Below are 16,851 nucleotides of genomic sequence, written 5' to 3'. Positions count from 1 at the left end.
GCTGCTGCTGCTGCCCCATTCAGCCTGTCCTTGGGAACAGCCCCCGAATTCCCTGGAGAGCACATCACTGACCAAGCTCAGGCTGTCACCTACCTGTGTCCGCAGCGTTCAGGCCGATGTCCCCCTCCCTCCTCTGTGCTGCTGGGACAGCATCCCGCTGGAAAAAGCCGGAATGCCCCAAGCAGCCACGGGAAGCGATCCCTGAGCCGAGCGAGGCCTCTCGGGATCCCTGAGCCGGAGCCGAGAGCTCGCAGGGCGGTGCGGGTCCCTGAGCTGCCCGTGCATGCACAGGCACGGCGACCTGCATGGAACACACGGTCCGTGAGCGACATTCGGGCATCCCACAGCCCCAGCGAGGCCGGGAATGACACCCGGACAGCCCCACAGCCCCAGCGGGACCGGGAGCGACATTCGGGCATCCCACAGCCCCAGCGAGGCCGGGAACGACACCTGGACAGCCCCACAGCCCCAGCGGGACCGGTAGCGACATTCGGGCATCCCACAGCCCCAGCGGGACCGGGAATGACACCCGGACATCACCACAGCCCCAGCGGGACCGGGAATGACACCCGGACAGCCCCACAGCCCCAGCGGGACCGGGAATGACACCCGGACATCCCACAGCCCCAGCGGGACCGGGAATGACACCCGGACATCGCCACAGTCCCAGACGGTCCGCGAGCGACACTCAGGCATCCTCACAGCCGTAAGGGTCCGGGAACGATACTCGGACATCGCCACATCCCCACAGCCGCAGCGGGGTCTGGCAGCGACACCCGGACACCCCCACAGCCCCAGCTTGCACCCACGGCCTTGGAGAAGCACCCGGACATCGCCACAGCGGCACATCCCCAGCCTGCACCCATGGCCTGGGAGAAGCACCCGGACATCGCCACAGCCCCAGCCTGCAGCGGGGATGTTCCCGCACCCCGACTCAGCCTGTGGGGATGCCCAGATCAACCCGGCTCCTCCTCCCTCAGCGCTCCCCTCTCTCATCCTTCCCATCCCTCTCTCTCACCCCTCGCCGCCTCTCAGGGAAGGATGGAAGGATGGAAGGATGGAAGGATGGAAGAAGGGATGGCGGGCGGGCGGCGTCGCCAACCCAAGAAGCAAAGCGGCGGCCCGGCGGGGGCGTCGCGCGGGTGATTGACAGGCAGCGCCGGCCAATGGGCGCGGCGGGTGGGCGCGGCGGGGGGCGTGGCCGGCGGGCGGCCAATGGGGAGCGCGCGCCGCCGCCCCTCAAATCAGCGGGCTCAGCCGGCTGTCCCCGGCACCGAGTTGTTTGGCGGCGGGCGGGCGGGCGGTGCAGCCGGGCGGGCGGGAGGCGGAGGAGAAGGAGAAGGGGAAAAGAAGGGGGGGCTCCCCTTTGTTGCATGGGGGTGTCCAGCCGGGGCTGAGGGAAGGCAGGGAGGGGGTCGCTGCCTCCCGCTGCCCCATGGCCCTCGCTGAGGGGGCGGCCGTGCCCTACGCCGTGGAGCTGGGGCTCACCGTGCTCCACACGGCGCTCTACGCCGCGCTCTTCCTCTTCGCCTACCTGCAGCTCTGGCTGCTGCTCTACTACCGCGAGCGGCGGCTGAGTTACCACACGCTCTGCCTCTTCCTCTGCCTGCTCTGGGCAGCCCTCAGGACCACCCTGTTCTCCTTCTACCTGCAGAATTCCCTGCAGGCCCTCCGCCTCCAGCAGCCCTTCGCCCACTGGCTCCTCTACTGCCTGCCCGGCTGCCTCCTCTTCTCCAGCCTCTGCCTCCTCAACCTCTATTTCGCTGAGGTAAGTTTTGCCCTTTTGGGCAAAACCCCTCCAAAATTCCCTTGCCCAGACCTCCACCCTGCGGGACAGCGGGGCTGGAAGCTCCTCTTCAGCCGCCTCTCCAAACTTGGAGCCTGGATGGGGATGTGAGGGTGCAGGTGAGGCAGGGAGGCGATGCCGGGGCTCTGCCCTCGGTGCAGGCTTTGGGACAGGGCTGTGCCCTGAATCCCGGCTGGAAGGAGGCACAGGGATTGTGCCCTGAATCCATTCCTCGCTACAGACTTTGGGATAGGCTGGGGGGATGCAGGGGTTGTGCCCTGAATCCTGGCTTGGGGAGAAACACGGGAATTGTGCTCTGAATCCAAGCTTGGGGAGAAACACGGGGATTGTGCCCTGAATCCAAGCTTGGGGAGAAACACAGGGATTGTGCTCTGAATCCAAGCTTGGGGGGTGGGGTGGGATTTTGGGGGGGATGGTGTGAGCTAAAAGTGTGCCCAAAATCCCAGCATCAGCGGTTTTTGGGGTGCAGGGCTGTACCCTGACTGCAGACCCTGGTATGGGGGTGGGTCACAGGCACATGCCCTGAATTTGGGATTTGGGGGATGCAGGCTGCTCCCAGGTGGGGTTTTCCTCTTTGCAACCCAGACCCACGGCGGGGTGTTCATGTGGGGGGGGGAGTCACTTGAGGGACTGTTTTGCATCTTTTTTTAATTGATTCCCCTTCTGCACAGAGGACCAGAAAGTGGCAGCAGCAGGGGCTGCTCTGGCCTGGAGTGATGCCAACCATTACGTCACCAGCCAGAGCCTCTTCTGCTATTGTTGCTGCGCTCCCTCCTTCCCTCCATCGCTCCGCTTCGAGCCGGGCTTGTTGTTCCGCAGCTTGTCAGACAAAAAAAACCCCGAGATCCCTCACAAAACAAGCCGGGGCAGCCCAGGGGGGGCCCCTTCCCATCACCAGCATCGCTGCTGGGACAGTGCAGAGCCGCTTGTTATTGTCACCGAGCTGTGTCCCTGCTTTTCTGGGTTTCCCATCACTCGTGCCGTGGTTTTTAGCCTCCTTTCTTTAGTCCTTCCACTTGCCTTTATCTCCTAAAGCCCTGGCTCTCCCCTCCCCATCCTCCTCCTGAATATTTTGTTTCTGCTCCAGTTTCTCGTGAGCAGCCCTCTGCTCGCCTGCCTCCCGGTTCACTGCCTATTTATGAACCAAGTCACCACTTTTTCCTTCCAGCTTTGTTGTTGTTGTTGGGATTCTTTGCTCTGCAGCTCTCAGCTGTTCCCCAGCCTCACAAAGGAATCGCTAGCACACAGCAAAATCACTCTGATGTGTCACCCACGGGAGTTATGATTTCATTTTCCCCAGGACATCGAGGCTCACATGATCCTTGGAGCAGTGGGGTTGTTCCTCTGTTTTGGTTCTTTTCCCCCAAAAAGACACCTGGAGGCTTTGGGGGTGAGCTGCCTGTTGCAAAAGCTGTTGGAGGGGTTGTTGATGGAATAACAAATGGTGCATAGAGAGCACAAATCCATCTTGTCTGCTCAAGGCAGCCTGACCTCCCAGTTGTTCCAGCCAGGAGGGGTTTGTGTCCCTTGAAAGGCAGGGATTCTGTGCTCTGCTCCACAGAGTGGCTGGATTTCTGTTCTCCTCTAGGTCACTGGATTTGACAGCAGATTTGCCTCTCTGCAGGCTTGTTTAAAGGTCCTATTAAAGTAAATCCAAATAGATTCCCAGGCTTCTCCTCCTCCCACGGTATCTGTTTGTCAGTGAACTCTGCATGTATCCCACTTCTTTCTCCTTGAAGACCTAGAGCCAAGGGAAATCCTGTCTGAGGAAATAAGAGCTCTGAATCTGGAGTGGGGAAGGATAAAGTGACTTATGAAAATGGGTCTGCTTGCTCAGCTCCAGGGAACACTTTCCTGGAACAACCAGGAGGGGTGTCCATCACTCCGTGGGGTTTTTGGGACATCTCAGTGGGGAAGCTCCAGAGGTTTGGAGAAAAAAATGGAAAACCTCTGGAGCTTTTCTGGCTCCCATGATCTAGAGGGGACTGGTGTGTTTACTGGTGTGACTCCAGCAGAATCCCAGTTTTTAAGGGCCACTTGGCAGCAGCCTGTGGAAGGACTCTGAGCTTCTGCTGCATCCTGCTCTGAGATGTCCAGGATGAGAGCAGGGGCTGCTGCTGTGCTGAGGGCCTGGCTCATTGTCCCTGTGCACAGAGCCTCCTTTGTGGAGATGCTGGAGAAATGGCATCTGGGGAAGAAAATGGCCTGTGCTGTTATTTGAGCTGATCTTGCTTGATTTACAGAGCTCCTCAGGCTGTGTAGATGCTGAGGATGGAATGGTGCTGAGGAAGAAGCTCCAGGAAACAGATCCCCGTGGGGAACTGGTGTTACTTAACACTCCAGGCTGTTTTGGGGCTGAAATTCAAATTTGCTACACTGCCTGGTGTTCCCCTGTCCTCTTCCTATCCCATCTTGGCCCCTGAGATTGCTGAGGGGATGCAGAGAGCTGACAAAATGAGTGTGGGATGAGCATTTCTTTTTCATAGAGTCCCAGAATGGTTTGGGTTGGAAGGGACCTTAAAGCTCATCCTATTCCACCCCCTGCCATGGGCAGGGACACCTTCTGCTGTCCCAGGATGCTCCAGCCTGGCCGTGGCCACTTCCAGGGATCCAGGGGCATCCACAGCTGCTCTGGGCACCCTGTGCCAGGGCCTCCCCACCCTCATAGCCAGGAATTCCCAATATCCCATCTAACCCTGCCCTCTGGCAGTGGGAAGCCATTCCCTGTGTCCTTTCATTCCTCTCCAGCTCTCTTGTAGGCTCCCTTGGGATACTTTTTCCACCTGAAACATCACTTTAGCTCTTTCTTTGGAGCTCTTCCTTTCTACTTCAGCTTGTACCAGAAGGAATCCTTTCCTGGGAGTCTGGAGCTCACAGTCCATCAGGTCAGAATTCCTCAGACCCACTCCCAGTCTTGCCTCAATAGCTCTGATATCCAACCTAGGATGCTCCTTTGCCTGTGGAATAGCTCCTGTGTTGCCAGCTGTTTGAATAATGCCACCTTTCCCAAGAGTCTGCCACTTCTGCTTTTCCCCAGGTTTTTGTCAGGAGCATGGTACATGGAAATGGAAATAGATGGAGGCAGCTCAGGATGTTTAGCCTGGAGAAAAGGAGGCTCAGGGGGGCCCTTGTGGCTCTGCACAACTCCCTGACAGGAGGGGCAGTGAGGGGGGGATCAGGCTGTGCTCCCAGGGAACAGGGACAGGAAGAAATGGCCTCAGGCTGTGCCAGGGGAGGTTTAATTTTGATATTGGGGGAAATTTCTCCATAGAAAGGATTGTCAGGCATTGGAAGCAGCTGCCCAGGGAGGTTTGGAGTCCCCATCCCTGGAGGTGTCCAAGGAACCCCTGCAGGTGGCACTCAGTGCTCTGGTCTGGGAACAAGGTGGGAATTGAGCTTGGACCTGAAGGCCTTGGAGATCTTCTCCATCCCAAATGATTCTGTGAAATGCAGCCACATCTTAAAGACCTTCCTGAGCCCTTGGCACCCCTGGTTGTCCTGGGGATCAGCAGCAGGACAGGGATGAGTAAGGAATGCTGGCCTGGTGGGGCTGATGGTGTGGCCAGAGCCTTTCACCTGCCTGGGTTTCTCTGAGTGCTCATCTGAGGAGATGACATCAGCCCTGCAATCCCTTCCTGCTCTGATTGCCCTGGAGACAGGCATGGAGAGAGCCTCCAGCCTGGGAGATGTTTGTCTTTGCAGTCCTGGATCTTCCTGCCTTCTCAGATGGAAAACTGGAAAAATCTCCATCCTTCCTTTCCCTCTTTCACCTTCCCTGTGTAGCAGACACCTGGCAGTGCCCTGTGCCTCAGAGGGACAGCTGGTGAGGGATCACTGAAACCCCAGCCTGCTCCATCCCATAGCTGATGATTCCCATGTTTCCCAGATGAACAGGTGGCCCTGCTGGGGACCAGCTATTCTAGGAAAGCAGGGAACATGCAAAACTGCAGCCTGTGCTCAGGGTGGTGTGGAATGATCTCCATGTTAATATGAGGATGGTGAGAGATCCTCAGGGGTGCTTCCAGCTTCTCCTCTGTGGGTTGAGGTGGGGTTTGCACACTTGGTACAAGGTGTGATCCCAAAATAGTCTGTGCTGTGCTCCCATTATCTCCTGTGGTGAGAGGAGGGATGTGTCTGATCTGAGGGGATGCTGTGTTGGGGCAGGGCATGGTTGTGCCCTGTACATGCAGAGGCCAAATTCATTTGTATTTATGAAGCAAAAAAGAATTTGATTCCAGTGGACAACAACAAGTTCCTGGATCTTTCAGATCTGCTGAGACCAGCTTGGTTTTGCTCCAGCCTAAGTGTCTCACTGTTAAGGTGAAAATCCTGCCTTGTGCAGGTACTGGGAGTGGTCCTTGGGTTCATCTGTGAGTCTGGGATGTGTCACTTACCTTCCCTTAGCAGCTGTGACACCTCCAGTGCACCTCCTAAGGGTGAGTGTGTCTCTGGAACACACCTTAGGGACTATCTAGGTGTGATGTGAAATCACTTTTATGGGATAAATCCACTCATCACAAGCCCAAAAGCTTCTGGTATCACAGAGGGCTTTGGGGTGTGGAGCTCATTTCAGCCTCACCTTCTGGCTGGTGTGGAGTGCTCAAGGGATCCATGGCTCTGGAAAGCACCTGAGTAATCCAGACTGCTGCAAAAGATTTGTTGTGGAGTAAATGCTGCCAGTCCTGCTGAGACCTCTGTTCCCTGTTTTCCTGCTTCTGGAGCTGGGCTCAGCTCAGCTTTGAAGGAACTGTTCAGTTTGCAAGGATTGCTGCTCCCAGCTTGGCCTAATGCACCTGCTGAAGCACAGGGGTCTATTTTCCCTGTTTTTCTGAAGAACAGGTTTGCTCCTGAGTTCTCTGTGCTGAATTTCTCCCAGCAGAACCCTCAGCCTGAGCTGTCCTTGGGCTCTGAGAGCAACAGAGCCCTGTGCAGAGGCTCAGAGCTCATCTCAAGGATAAGAACCCAGAGACACCCTGTGCACTCTGCTGGTGCCACCTCCTGACCCAGTCCCTGGGAAGGAAAAGCAACCTTCAGATAACTTATCAGCCTTAATAACCAAACCCACCAAAGCTGTGGTGTCTGTTCCCTTCCTGAAGTTATAGGAATAACTATCCAGGGGCTAATAAAAGTGTAAGGCTGGAGCTGTGGTCTCCCTTTGCTTTCCATGGCAGTGAGCCAAGCATGAGGCTCAAATTGCTGTTGCACTCTTAACCCTGACTCAGCTTTGTGTGCCTTAATCCCTGGGGCTGCAGGGGAGGGTTTGGGAAGAGTGAACTGCCCAAAATCTTCCTGTGAGCCAGGGGCACTTCCCTGCTCAGCTGAGGGGCTGTTCTCAGCTGGAAACACAACATTCCCAGCTGGAATACAGGCCAGGGATTCTGCAGGGCTGTTCAGAGGCTGAGGTTCCAGCAGGAGTGCAGATTCCTCAGTGGATTTCCCTGCTGCTGGAATGGGTGCTGAACCAGGAGTTTCCCAGCTGGATGTCACCAATGCCTGTTTTGAAAAGACAAGAGGAAACTGCCTCAAGTTGTGCCAGGGAATATTTAGATCTTAACAGCATGTTAGGAAAAAATTCTTCACTGAAAGGGTGGTGAGGAGTTGGAACAGGCTGCTCAGGGCATTGGTGGAGTCTTCATCCCTGGAAGTGTTCAAAAAACTCATGGATGTGGCACTTCAGGGCATGGCTTAGTGGTGAATGTGGTGGTGCTGGATTAATGGTTGGGCTTGCTGACCTTGGAGGGCTTTCCCAGCCTCAGTGATTCCATGACACTCCCAAAGTGCCTGAATGTCTCCCACAGGCAAACCAGGGAGAATTCAGGGATATTTCTCTTTTGGAGTCACCATGTGGCCTTTCCAAGACCCAGTTTCTTGTAACTGGGGTGAGTTTTAGGGCTCAGGGTGGATTGTGCCACACTGCTGCAGTTCTGTGGGCCAGAGAACATTCCTGAGGCTGGATACCTCCCTCTGCTGAGGAATCATATCTCATTCCCCACCAAGTTGAGCTCATCCTCCCTCAGCCTTGGGAAGAGGAGCCAGGCAGTGGAAGTGGCTCTTGGAAGAGAATCACTGAAGCTGTCCAATGTCCTTTGAAATGCTTGGAACCACTGCAGTGGCTCAGACAAGCCTCAGATCCTGGAATGTCTCTGGAAATCCCGTTGGCAGCATCCTGATTCCTGAAGCTCATGTGCCATTTCTGCCTCAGTGCTGCCTTGGAAGCAGGAGCCAAGGAATCCCACCAGGATAAAAGCTGCCTGAGGATGCCTGGGAGCAGATGAGTGATCCTTCAGTGCTCACAGGGAAGGCTCCTTGTGGGAGAGGAGAGACTGAACCTCCACACCTGGGCAGTGATCCCACAAGTGCAGGTGGGATCACTCTGGATGTGTCTGTGCCTCCCCCCAAATTCCTTCAAAGTCTCTAATCAGGACATGAGCTTTGCCTGTGGCTGAATGGGATCTCTGGGATCCTTCCTGGACACAACCCAGTTCCTGACCAATGTGAGCACTGGTTCCCTGTGCCTTTGCAGCAGGAATTCACATCTGAGCTGTGATTTGGGAGCATCTGCACCTTCCTAAACTGTCCTTACTCCTCTAACATGGAAATCAAGCATGGATGAGGTCCTAAAATAGCCCAAAATATTTGGAAAAGGAGATGTATTTTTGAAGGACTTTTAAGTGCTAAACTCCCTTCTTTTCTTGAAGTCTTTAAGGTGTGGTGTTAAAGTGCTTGTCACATATGGGGTGTTAAATATGTTTATGGTTGTTGGGAACCTGTATTTGGGCTGGGCTTGTGCAAGGAAAAAGCATCATTCTTTTGGGTCCAGAGCAAGACTTGGTGCTAATAAATAATTCAGAGTCCTTGAAGATGTCCAGCTGGATTCTGGTTTCCCTGTTTATCTCTTGACAAAGTTGAACGGAAACTGTAAGCCATGTAAAGTAACCCTGTGCAAATCTCTCCTCCAGGTCATATTCAAAGTGAAATGTGCAGCTGAATTCAACAAGTACAAGTAAGTGCTGCTGTCCTGATGTTCCCTTCAAAGCTGGTCCCAGGGGAGCTGGCTGGGAATGGGAGGGTCAGGCCCCAGCAGCTGAACAGAGCTCTGATTCCATACCTGTGCTCTGAGAAGTTGGACCTGGAGCAGGACTGGGAGCTTCAGGGGTGCCAGGGGAGCTGAAACATCCCAGTTCCCCTGGATGAACTCTTAGGGTCACTCTGAGCTGTCCCAGCCCAGGAAAGATCTGCAGAACAAGGCTGGGGCAGTGGGTGAGTCCCAGGTTTGTGCAGCCCAGGTGCTTCCCAGGGAAACCCAGGGTGCAAAATGCAAGCTCCAGTGGCTCTCAAGAAAGGAGTTGCAGTGGTTGTGATGACTCATGGCTTATTGACTGGAGTTAATGCAGAGCTGGAGCAACACTTCAAATCTGCAAGATAAGAACCTGACTGTCAGAAGATGAGTCTTGTAACTCATGACTGCTTACGCTGCTCATGTGTTCTGAGAGAGGCTCCAACAAATCCTCTGCAGCCTTGGGCTGCCAGTGCAACCCCTGAAACTTGCTGGAGTGCCTGAGCTTCCCAGTGCAACCCCTGAAATTGGCTGGAGTGCCTGAGCTTCCCAGTACAACTCCTGAAATTGGCTGGAGTGCCTGAGCTTCCCAGTACAACTCCTGAAATTGGCTAGAATGCCTGAGCTTCCCAGTGCAACCCCTGAAATTGGCTGGAGTGCCTGAGCTTCCCAGTAAATCCATGAAATTGCCTGGAATGCCTGATTTTCCCAGCAAGCAGAGCACTGGGAGGGTCTGCTGACACAGGAGGGAGGTGCAGGATTGTCTCACTGACCATCTCTCCCCTCACCCTCTCTGCAGGGTCCTGCTGTACCTGGGCTCCATCCTCACCAGCCTCCTGTTCCTGGTGGTGAATTTAACCTGTGCAATGCTGATCCATGGGGAGGTCCCAGAGAAGCAGCTGAGGTGGACAGTCCTGGCCCGGGCTCTGGTCAATGACAGCCTCTTCATCCTCTGTGCCATCTCCCTGGCCTGCTGCATGTGCAAACTGGGAAAGATGTCTTCAGCCAATGTCTACCTCGAGTCCAAGGTGGGGAGATGCCTTGGGAATTCCCACTGGGACTGCTCAGCTGGATCTGGGGGTGTTTACTCTGGTGGTACCTGAGCTGCTCTTGCCCAAATTCTCCTTCCAGTGGGGAGGTGGCAGCTCTTGGATTCCTCCCTTTCACAAAGTGCACACTGCTGCTGTGGGAGTGATGTTTCCTGCATGCTTTAGGGGAATACTTTGTCTGCAGCTTTGGCATAACAGATTTATGAGCTGCTGCTGCTTTTCAGGCCTAGAAAAATCCCAGATTTGCCTTTAAGAGAGGGTTCTTTAAGAGCAGCAGGTGCAGTTTGTGCTGTGTGTTTTACCTGTGGCAGATGCCATGATTCTCTGCAAAGGGGATCCCCCAGAAATCCAGCTTTAGCTGGACACTGCTTGGGTAGGATGAGATGTCCTGAATGAGATGAGCATTTTGGAATGGGACAAGAAGTTGCTGTAGGTCCTGTCCCAAAGCAGGACAGGTGAGGCTCTGATCATACACACCTCTTTTCCACCAGATAGAAAAGTGGAAAAGTCACCAGCAGTGTGTGGCAGGAGGCTGCAATCAGCATCCAGAGGGAAAACCAGAGCACCTGAGCATTGCCAGTTGAAGCTGAGGCTTTCTGTAGGAGATGTCTGGCTCCTTAAGCAGCAGAGGCATTGGTGACTTCCTGGAATCCAGGATGTGTGGGCTGGACCTGGTGTCCTGCCTGGCTGCTGTGACAGCTGTCCAGAGGCTGCAGGTTGCACCCAGGTCTGCAATGAGGCAGGAACAGAGAAGCTGCTCCCATCCCTGCTGGCCTGGGCCTGGTATCCAGCTCTGACTGGCTCTGGACACTCATTAACTCACCAGTTCTCCCAGTGCAGGAGCTTCCTCTCCTCACATGCCCCAGGCTGCCCCTGGGCTGTGTACAGCCTGCTCCAGGGAAGCCTCTGCTCTGTACTTGGATACTCACTCTGCTGCCTGCTAAAGCTCTCTGCCTCCCTCCCCTGCCCTGGGGGCACCCCCTGCTGCAGAAACAGGCTGGGGATGAGCAGAAATGTTACACACATGCCTCAGAACTGCCCCTGAACTCAAAGCCACGCAGCAGGGCTGGAGGCTGCTGCCTCCACACTGCAGGTGGGAATGTTGGAGCTGTGGGAAGGAGGCTGGACTGCAGCCAGCCCCTGTCCTTGTGAGCTGGAGATGTGCTTCAGCAGCCTTTGTACCTCATGGTGCTGGCCTGAGCCCCGCAGGCTCAGCTTCCAGTGGCAGCAGGATGTGTGCTGGGCTTCAGTGCTGTCACTTGTCTGTTGACACCTCTCTCCTGCTGACACTCTGAAGACACTGTCCTAAGCTCCAAATCTGGGAAAACACAGCTGGGATGTAGAGCAGGCCAGTGGGGTGAGCTTAAACACAAAGGCAGCTCAGGTGCTGAGGGGTGTTTGCCCCCTCACTGTGACTTTGGGTCATTAAAAGGATTCATGGATGGATTTAACAAAACCTGGCTTGTCCCACCATTCCTGAATGGTTTGAGTTGGAAGAGATCTTAAATCCTATCCAGTTCCAGCACCCTGCCATGAACTACCTTTATCCCAGGTTGTTCCAAGCCCCATCCAGCCTGGCCCTGGACACTTCCAGGGATCCAAGGGCAGCCACAGCTTCTCTGGGCACCCTGTGCCAGGGCCTCAGCTCCCTCACAGCCAGGAATTTACTCCCAATATCCCATCTAACCCTGCCCTCTATCTGTTTGAAGCCATTCCCTTGTCCTGTCTCTCCAGGCCATTGTAAATCCTCTCCAGCTTTCCTGTGAGCTCCCTTCAGGTACTGGGGTTCAAGCTCTGGGTCTCCCTGCCCACCCCAAATATTTGAACTGCTTTCCTAGACAGACACTGTGCATGAATGAGGTGCTGAGTGGCTGCAAGTGAAAGGGCTGGGTGAACACCTCTGCAGGGTCTGGGCTGTAAAGCAGAAGTTGATTTTTCTGCTGGTGGCTTGTTGGCCTTGTGGAGATTGCCAGAGGAAGGCAGGGGGTGGAACAGCATCTCTGGGCCCCCATTTGGAGCTGACTGACAAAGTCCTGCCAGGGACACTCCAGTGCCTCAGATCCTTCCCTGTTCCCTGGCAGCTCTGGCTGTGTGGCTCCTGCAATGAACTCATCACATGAGAAAGCTCTTACCCAGCTCTGAATATTTTAGCAACAACATACAAATGTTCTGGGTCATTCTTGCCTGCACAGCTGCTCATGCATTTAAGGGAATGGAGAAGAACATCACAGCTCTGTATTAAAACTCTTTTCATTTCTTCCTGTCCTAGGGAACATCTGTCTGCCAGGCTATTCTGGTGGGATCTGTAGTGGCCCTCCTGTATTCCTCAAGGGCTTGCTATAACCTGGTAGCTGTGGCCATATCTCCAGACAATGTTCCTGGTCCTTTTAACTATGGCTGGGACAACCTTTCAGACAAGGTGAGTGTGTGACCCCCAGCCCAGAGCCAGGGAGGTGAAATGCAGTCACTCCTCATGCTGTGAGGGTGAGAAAGGGGCTCTGGGGGTGTCTGGGTACCTGAACCCCCAAAGGAGCTGCTTGTTCTCTCCACCCAGCAAACCTGAGTCCTCTCTCCAGCCAACTTCTTCAGGAAGGATTCCCTGTTGTGCTCTTCCCTTTCAGCCTGCCAACTCTTCTTTTGAGGGAGAGGAGGGACAACTCAACTAGAGCAGAACAGCAATGCTTAATCAGGCATGGCTGTGTGTGAGGGAGAGTCCCTGGTGTGGGCAGTGAGCTCCCAGTGCCCTGGCAGCACACTGAGCAGAACCAGCTCACCCAAACCAGCAGCAGCAGCCAGGTGAAGGTCACTGTGCTGCTTTAGGGACTCCTGATTCTGGAAAGGTTTCTCTGCATTTTGGGAGCTCTGTGGGTGGCTGGCATGACAGAGCCCCTTGTGTCTTGTCCCACAGGTGCACGTGGAGGTGAGCAGTGAGGAGTACGTGGTGTTTGGAGTGGTCCTGTTCCTCTGGGAGCTGGTGCCAACCACCTTCGTGGTGCTGTTCTTCCGCGCTCAGAGACTCAGCCAGAACCTGGTAGGCCTGAGCAAGTCCCCCTGTGCTGGGAGGGTGCCTGGAGTGACTTGGGAATATTTTGCTTCTGGCCTAACTCCTTTCTCCTTGGCAGACTCCAGCAGGGATGGTCAACAGCCACAGCTACAGCTCCAGGGCCTATTTCTTTGACAATCCCCGGCGCTACGACAGCGACGATGACTTGTCACGGCTCGGGGCCAGGGAAGGAGGGTAAGGAAGGGTTCTGCTGCTGCTCTGCTGCCCTCTGGGGAAGCAACAGAGCTCCTGGCTTCTGCTCCTAGGAAAAACTTCAGTGGAAGAGGCAGCTTGGGCAAGGTAGATGCCTCTGACAGAGCTTTTGTTCCCTTGCGTATCTCACAAGGAGCTCAGAGAGGTGGATGTAGTTGGTGCTCACAAGTGGTGATTGCAGACAGGACACCTCATCCAGGAGGGCTGGGATCCATTTCAGAGGGCTCTGAAATGATCTCCAGAGGCGTTTCTCCACTGGGAAGTGGGAGCTGGGACAAAGCTCTGCAGGAAGTACTGGTGTGGGGGAGAATGTTCAGGTATCCCCAGCAAAACATGGGGCATCCTGGCAGCCCTGTCACCATGGAATGGTTTGGGCTGGAAGGGACCTTAAAGACCATCTTGTTCCACCCCCTGCCATGGGCAGGGACACCTTCCACTGCTCCAGGTTGCTCCAAGCCCTGTCCAGCCTGGCCTGGAACAATTTACTTCCTTTCCACTTCACTTCCAAGTCCTTCACTTGCTGCCCAGAGGTGTAGTGAGCAGTTCAGAGGCTCTGGCTGTGAGAGCTGGTGCTCTTCTCCTTGTCACTGTCTCATCCAACCAAGTTCATTGGAGATATTTTACCTTCAAACTTCAACACCCTGACCAGTGCTGGGAGCAGAAATCTGGACGAACCAAATCATCCCTAGAAAGTCCGTGTCTATTTTTTTTCTGTCTCCTGCAGCTTGACCACCCCTCAGTGTGTTTTCTCTGTGTCTCCTTCACCTTGGCCACCCCTCAGTGTGTTTTCTCTGTGTCTCCTGCAGCTTGGCCACCCCTCAGTGTGTTTTTTCTGTGTCTCCTGCAGCTTGGCCACCCCTCAGTGCTCGGGCTGCTACGGCTCCCTGGCTGGCACGGAGAGCGGCGGCGCTGCGGACAGCGCGCCCTTGCTCTGCGCCGCTGGCGGCTCGGAGATCAACCACCACCAGCACAGCTCCCACCCTGCCCCACACAACTGAGGAGGCTCCCTCTCTTCCCAGAGTGGCACTCATGTATAGGATTGTAACCTGGTTTTCCTCTTTTCCTCCTCCTCTCCCCCTGAAGCATCTAACTCATGACACAAACATTCCACTAGCTGCCGCAGCGGCGCGCGGGACTGAGCCCAGGGCTGCAGGCAGTTCAGTCAGAGAACTCTGACTTTAAGGTACCATGTAGCAAAGTGAAGCTGAACTCTCTGGAAGCTTTTTTTTTTTTCCTTGGTCTGGTCTTCAAGATGTTGGCAGCTAAATGCACCAGAGCTTCCTCACTAGAAAAGAAACATCAAATGCATATTTGCACTTTTATCTGCACACTTGGAAGGAACGAATCTTGCTCGGGCTGTGCTTGGCCTGAGACTGTTCTAGTTACTCTTTTAATTGCACATCCAGAGCTGGGAGAGGCACTGTCTTCCTGCAAAGACGTGTTCCCTGAAGGACTCTGCATCCTGCCTCCCTGGGAGTGGGGGGACTCTGTCTGGGCTGGATGCTCGAGTTTACTGTGCCATATTCCCACCTGGCAGGGCTGGGTGAGGCCTCGGGGCTTGGGGGGCTCTTGCTCTGCCTGCTGGTCCCACCTGGCTGCTGCCCTGTCCTAGCTGGGCCTGTGGCTCAGAGCTGAGTGAGGTCAGTGTTGCTGCTGGCCTTGTGACCACCCTGCTGGCCCGTGGCACAGGGACAGGGCTGGCTTTTCCCTGCAGGCTCAGCAGGAGTGTGTGTGCAGGAATGTGTGTGACTCCAGGGCTGCTGCACCCCCTGGGTGCTGGGAGTGGCCCTGCTCCCGTTCCCCCTTGCCCACAGTGGGGCTCCCCTCGTCCCCCTCAGTATTAAATTGCATTTAGCAGATAACCAAGAGTTTTAACCTGAAGTGAATGTGAACTGCTGGGTCCCCACTGAGGTGCAGGGGTGTGTGGCTGCCTGTGGAACGTTGCTGTTGCAGAGGGAAGGGGCAGAAATCACAGGGATCTGATCCTTGGGCTCCTTGCTGGGGCCTCCCAGAGCTGTGGGTGCACAGGGTGGGAGTGCTGGGTCAGGCTGGGACAGGTCCCTCTGTCCTTCCTTAACCAAAATAGCCAAGTTTGACCTGGCCTGGGCTCTTTGGAGATGAGGCTTGGTGTTATTCCTGGCTTGTCCCTGAGCCAGCTGTGGGGATGAGCAGAGCAGCTCTGGATAAAGGCACTGGTGCAGGGAGGAGCTGCTCTGACTGTGGGGCAAATCCACCCTGGGACTGCTTTGAGCCTGCCTTGAGCTGCTGCAGGCCTGCTGTGACACTGGGGCCAGGGGCTGCTGTGCTGGGCCAGCAGCTGAAGGAGCCTTCAGTGGTGAGAGCTGGGAGAGGAAAACCCACCCCTGGGGCTGTGCTGAGCTCGGTGTCACTTGTGCCACTGTCCCTGAGCGTGGCCTGGGCTCTCCCTGCTCATTCCTGCACTTGTGCTGGCCCAAAAAAAGCAGCAAGTCCTGCTTTTTTTTTTTTTTTCTTTCCTTTTTTTTGGAGAAGGCAAAGATGGCAACTCTCAGCACAGCCCTTGCTCGAGTCCCTGGCCCAGAGCTCCACCCTGGCTGCTCCCAGGTTGCTCCATCTCAGTCCCTGCCTGGCTCATGGTGAAGCTGCTGAAGGGCCAGGCACTGCCACCCTTCCTTCTGCTCCCAAAAGTCTCCAAAGACAGCAAGTGACACTCGTGGCCCCTGTTCTTGCTTAAATTCCAAAGCACTAGGAGCACTTTAAGTTTTACTTTGGAGGGAAAGGAGTGTAGTGCAAAAACAGATTAAAATAAAAAAGAATAATTAAAAAAACCTACAAAATCCAAGGGCTACGGGCTCATTGTTCCTCTTGCACTGAAGCACACACCCACACTATGATCTTCCTGGATGATTTGGGATGGCAGGCAGGGCAGTGAGCTGGTTGCTATGGACCCCTGAGTGTTTGGGTTTCCCTCCTCTGTCCCCTGGATCCAAACTGAGGCTCCTCCTGGGGCAATCCCCTCTTTTACTGAAGTAATTTATAGCTGACAAGTTACAAGGACTTTTTTAATGCATAGTTGCCTTTCATTAAACTTTCTTTTTTTTTTTTTTTTTTTTTTTTTTTTTTAGTTTTTTTTTTCCTTTTTTTAATTTTATTTTTGGGATGGTTTAACAGTGTTCTGGCTTTGCAGGGGGGCAGCAGCTGCTGCCCTGAGAGCTGTGGCCAATGAATGTACCTATTTGTTCTTCACTAAACTGTAACCAAGCACTACTCTGTTGAAATAAAATTTAAAAAAAAAAAAAAAAGTACTTTCTGTGCTGGGATGGCTCCCAGGGTGACCCAGCCAGCTCCAGGTGTGGCCCTGTGGTCCCCTGTGCACATCCCATTGCTCTGCAGCTGCTGTAGGGCTGGGAGCCCTGGGCTGGGGTGGCACAGGGGGTTTGTCCTCTGATGTTTCTCTGGTTACAGCCCTGAGGGAAGGGCTGAAGCTGAGCCAGGGGCATTTCAGTGACTGCCTTCAAACTGGACTTTTGCTGTTAAAAAAATGCTGGTGGACTTTTTAAGCCCTTCACATCAGGATGGGCTGGGACAGGGAGCTCTCAGGGATCTCCTTTTCACTCTGCTGACCAGGGACAGGACCCAGGGAACAGCTGGAGCTGTGCCAGGGGAATTTGGGCTGGATTTCAGGAAAGGTTTTTCCCCCAGA

The 16,851-nt window shown here is 54.7% G+C and overlaps 2 protein-coding genes across 2 annotated transcripts in view; one reads left to right on the top strand and one right to left on the bottom strand.

Annotated features, from left to right (window-relative positions):
- The window catches only part of TXNDC16 (thioredoxin domain containing 16), a 35,052-nt gene extending 33,946 nt beyond the window's left edge, over positions 1 to 1,106 (bottom strand). Inside the window, exons 1-2 of the mRNA XM_056493643.1 lie at positions 1,019 to 1,106; positions 94 to 301 (exon numbers count right to left, since the gene is read on the bottom strand). The gene's annotated coding sequence lies outside the window, so the exon portion shown is untranslated. The remainder of the gene's footprint in view (positions 1 to 93; positions 302 to 1,018) is intronic.
- A 169-nt stretch (positions 1,107 to 1,275) lies between these two features.
- On the top strand, positions 1,276 to 16,486 carry GPR137C (G protein-coupled receptor 137C). The gene is made up of 7 exons (XM_056493645.1): positions 1,276 to 1,768; positions 8,767 to 8,810; positions 9,664 to 9,892; positions 12,183 to 12,332; positions 12,822 to 12,944; positions 13,036 to 13,151; positions 14,017 to 16,486. The coding sequence occupies exons 1-7, from the start codon at positions 1,436 to 1,438 to the stop codon at positions 14,165 to 14,167; spliced, it is 1,146 nt and encodes a 381-aa protein (XP_056349620.1). The 5' UTR covers positions 1,276 to 1,435; the 3' UTR covers positions 14,168 to 16,486.
- The last annotated feature ends 365 nt before the right edge of the window (positions 16,487 to 16,851 follow it).

Source organism: Oenanthe melanoleuca, chromosome 5 (assembly GCF_029582105.1).
Source record: "Oenanthe melanoleuca isolate GR-GAL-2019-014 chromosome 5, OMel1.0, whole genome shotgun sequence".
NCBI lineage: Eukaryota > Metazoa > Chordata > Aves > Passeriformes > Muscicapidae > Oenanthe > Oenanthe melanoleuca.
The sequence above is the reverse complement of the archived record's forward strand: the minus strand, read 5'-3'. Positions and strand labels throughout refer to the sequence as shown.

Excerpts from the sequence above, each read along its gene's own strand:
- GPR137C (XM_056493645.1), top strand. The coding sequence starts at position 1,436 with ATGGCCCTCGCTGAGGGGGCGGCCGTGCCCTACGCCGTGGAGCTGGGG. Across the intron at positions 1,769-8,766 it reads TCAACCTCTATTTCGCTGAG|GTCATATTCAAAGTGAAATG; the intron begins GTAAGTTTTGCC and ends TCTCTCCTCCAG. Across the intron at positions 9,893-12,182 it reads ATGTCTACCTCGAGTCCAAG|GGAACATCTGTCTGCCAGGC; the intron begins GTGGGGAGATGC and ends TTCCTGTCCTAG.